This window comes from Arachis duranensis, chromosome 9 (assembly GCF_000817695.3).
Source record: "Arachis duranensis cultivar V14167 chromosome 9, aradu.V14167.gnm2.J7QH, whole genome shotgun sequence".
In the NCBI taxonomy this organism is placed as follows: Eukaryota; Viridiplantae; Streptophyta; class Magnoliopsida; order Fabales; family Fabaceae; genus Arachis; species Arachis duranensis.
This window is the reverse complement of record NC_029780.3, coordinates 82,834,550-82,835,928: the sequence shown is the minus strand read 5'-3', so window position 1 is coordinate 82,835,928 and position 1,379 is coordinate 82,834,550. Positions and strand designations below refer to the sequence as shown.

Below are 1,379 nucleotides of genomic sequence, written 5' to 3'. Positions count from 1 at the left end.
TATTTCTATGTATTATAAATTATTTATTTTGTTTAAATAATATTTAAATAATGTAAATTAAAATGGGATAATTTTAAAACAGTATATATATATTTCTCTAAACATGATTTAAAAGAAAAAGATTCATTATTTTTATTTCTGTATTTTAAAAAGTATAAAATATTTCAAATCAAAATAAATTTTAATACAAGACATTTTAATGTTGCATTAAATATTCAATGTTCAAGAAATAGTTTAAGAGAAATAATAATCAAACCAAAGAAATGAACAACAAAATTAAATAATCCCGAGATATTATTATGAATATAAATTAAATACTAGTTATCATATTTGTTTTAATTTATCATTTCTCATTGATTATTTTCTCTTGTCATGTGTAGGATTAAAAATAATTTAATTTGTAGTGTAGTATGTATAAATAAATAAGATTGGAGAGACTATATTAGCACGGTCTTATTATAATAAGTCTAGTTTAAGGGCTCTTAGATTATAATAATCCTTTATAATTTGACAGCTTATGTTAAAAAATCCATAATTGAATCTGAATCACGTGTGTTTTACATAGAAGCATTGATGAGGCTAGAGGGTGACACCATATATGTTACCGCATGGACGTGACGTATTGTGTTAATGGTTGTTAGAGGCCATGCATACGAAACTACGTACCTAATTAAGAAGCTAATAAGGTGTACTTACTCCAATCGCCACACTATAAATACCGAGCTGCTGTGGTAGGCTTGGCATCCCAACCCAAACTCACATCTCATTTCATTTCCAAAAACTACAAAGCCATAGCCATGGGTGTCTCATTTAACTTGCACAAATTTGCCCCCACGAACTCCAAAGAGATCAAATTCCAAGGAGATGCAACCATTACGGATCACAATGTCATTCGACTCACCAACTTGGACAGCGATGGCAACCCACTAGGAAACAGAGTTGGCCGAGTTTTATTCTCCGACCCTGTGCACCTGTACGACCACAGTGGTTTCCGAGCAGGCTTTGAAACCACCTTCGTCTTTCGCATCTCAAAACCGTACAGTAGTGAATTTGCTCCCGGACCTGGTGACGGTCTTGCCTTCTTCCTTGCTAATGCTGACACTGAAATTCCACCTGAATCTTCTGGGAAGTTTCTCGGCCTCTTTGACGATGCATCAGCCAAGGTTGTTGCTGTTGAATTTGATACCTTTTCCAATGTCGAGATTGGGGATCCTAGTGGTCCCCACATCGGAATTAATATCAACTCTATCAGGTCATCGGCCACTGGTTTCTGGAACTAGCATGATGGAGCCGTAACCACTGCAAAGATAACATATAACTCTGCCCTTAAGAGGATCACCGTCAGTGTTTCTACGTATCTCGACAACCAACCTAACACT

General features: G+C 35.0%; 1 protein-coding gene across 1 annotated transcript in view; it reads left to right on the top strand.

Moving 5' to 3' along the window:
• Positions 1-728: 728 nt before the first annotated feature.
• LOC107465715 (mannose-specific lectin alpha chain-like) overlaps positions 729-1,379 on the top strand; it is a 1,058-nt gene continuing 407 nt past the window's right edge. The window contains exon 1 of the mRNA XM_052254313.1: positions 729-1,279. Within this exon, the coding sequence (XP_052110273.1) occupies positions 798-1,279 (482 nt within the window). The 5' untranslated portion in view covers positions 729-797. The remainder of the gene's footprint in view (positions 1,280-1,379) is intronic.